The sequence below is a fragment of the Gekko japonicus genome, unplaced genomic scaffold (assembly GCF_001447785.1).
Source record: "Gekko japonicus isolate JY-2015 unplaced genomic scaffold, Gekko_japonicus_V1.1 scaffold772, whole genome shotgun sequence".
NCBI lineage: Eukaryota > Metazoa > Chordata > Lepidosauria > Squamata > Gekkonidae > Gekko > Gekko japonicus.
Window position 1 is genome coordinate 660,429 of NW_015177031.1, and position 1,880 is coordinate 662,308.

Genomic DNA, 1,880 nt, shown 5'->3' on the forward strand with positions numbered 1-1,880 from the left:
TGTAAAGCCACTTCAACTGCAGTCTACCTGAAGACTTTGTTGCTGCCGGTCATGATGGATTCGGCCAACTTCTTCTACCTGCGAGAAAGAAAAGTGAATCCCGACGCGCGCGTCCCCCCCCCCTCCCCCCCGTGTCTTGTGAACCTTTAGCTCTACGGGACCGCCAAGCAGCCACCGGGCCGAGGAGGACCCCCGTTCGGGTATCGCGATTCGCGAGGGAAATCCCGCCCCGAAGAGGCGAGTCCTATGGCCGGCTGCTCAGAGCGCCGACAGCCGGGAAAAGTGAAAGAGGAAGTGGACGGGCTCGGCTGCGACGCGGACGGAGAGCGCGGGGGGAAGAAGGGGCGGCCGGGCTGCCTACGCGACCCCCCTCCCGGGGAAGGGCCGGGGCCGCGGCTGCTGGGAGAGAAGGAGAGCGAGAGGCCGGCCGGCCGGCGGGCGGGCGTGAGCGGGAAGAGCCGTTTCCCGGGCGGAGGCGCCGAGGAGGGAGCATGGGGGCCGCCGGGGCGCTGCGGGCCGCCCTCTGGGGCCTGCTCTTCCCGCTGGTAAGGGGGCGCGGCTGCCGGGCTCCGAGAGCGGTGGGCCTCCCGGCGCCCGGGTGTCTTCGGTTTTTGATTTGGTTGAACTTCCCCCCGTGTGGACGGCGTGGCGGGGGGCGGGGGGGCGCCCGTCTCTCCGAGGTGGCGTGAAGCGTTCAGATGGGCCAGGTCGGGCGTGCTGCAGACACGCAGTCACAATCCTGGTGGGAACTCCTCCTCGGCCTGGGCGAAGGAAACCTCCGTGGCCGCAGGAAGCGTGTCCTGTCTCCTGTGCCTGTCTGAAGGTGGGAATGGCCGCGGCCTGCCGCCTGGAAGGCTATCCTGCTGGCCCACTTAGGAGACGGACTAATGGATTAAATGGGCTTTTGGCTTGGGAGTTATTGTCGGGGCTATTTTTAACTCTGATAGTGAACTTGCCTTCCAATGCAGGACAGAGAAACGGGGCCACCTGCGGGCAAAGTGAGAGTCTGTGCATACTAAATGCCCTCTCACCAATGCAGAAGAATCACAGAGTTTGTAAACCTCTGAGTGCCAGGGCTAGGAGGCATCATCCGGGCAGGCCTTGGCCTCTGTGTTCTGTCTGTCAGGGACTGGTAAGTAAAGGTAAAGGTTCCCTTGCTCGAAAGCCAGTCGAGTCCGACTCTAGGGTTGCGGTGCTCATCTCCCTTTCAAAGCTGAAGAGCCAGCGCTGTCCGAAGATGTTTCTGTGGTCATGTGGCCGGCATGACTAAACACCAAGGCGCACAGAACGCTGTTTCCTTCCCACTGAAGTGGTACCTATTTATCTACTTGCAATTTCTTGCTTTCGAACTGCTAGGTTGGCAAGAGCTGGAACTAAAGACGGGAGCTCACTCCATCATGCGGCAACTTGGGTCTCAAACTGCTGAACTACTGACCTTCCACAGCCTGCAGTTTAGCGTCTTAACCACTTGAGCCACCGCAGCTCCTTTCAGGGACTGGTAAACAGGGATAAATAAACAGGAAATGACTTATGTAGCCCCAAACAAGAATAGTACAATGCAGAAGAAGGAGCATTCGGTCCGTGGTTAGCCAGTCTTTAAATCAGGATGCAAAACTAGATGGATCCAGTAAGGCATCTCTGGTAAGATTAAGACAGACACCGTGGCCCATACCCCTTATATGGCCAGGTGGCTACAAAGAAGGCCCATTGCCCTTTGTGAGCCAAGAGAGATGTGAAATTGACCTGCTTAAATCCCTTGCGGTATCCTGAAGGAATCTGTGGAATGGAAGCAAGCATCCCTCCCTTAAGTACAGTCAGATCCCACCATCTCCTGCCAGATTGTGTGTGTGTGTAAAGTGCCATTAAATTGCAGTGGACTT

At 58.1% G+C, this 1,880-nt stretch overlaps 1 protein-coding gene across 2 annotated transcripts in view; it reads left to right on the forward strand.

The window, feature by feature from the left end:
* The first annotated feature begins 202 nt into the window (after positions 1-202).
* SPPL2A (signal peptide peptidase like 2A) overlaps positions 203-1,880 on the forward strand; it is a 44,232-nt gene continuing 42,554 nt past the window's right edge. The window contains exon 1 of one of the 2 annotated variants that reach the window (XM_015427940.1): positions 203-545. In XM_015427940.1, the coding sequence (XP_015283426.1) occupies positions 492-545 (54 nt within the window). In that variant the 5' untranslated portion in view covers positions 203-491. The remainder of the gene's footprint in view (positions 546-1,880) is intronic. The other variant, XM_015427941.1, reaches the window with a different exon arrangement.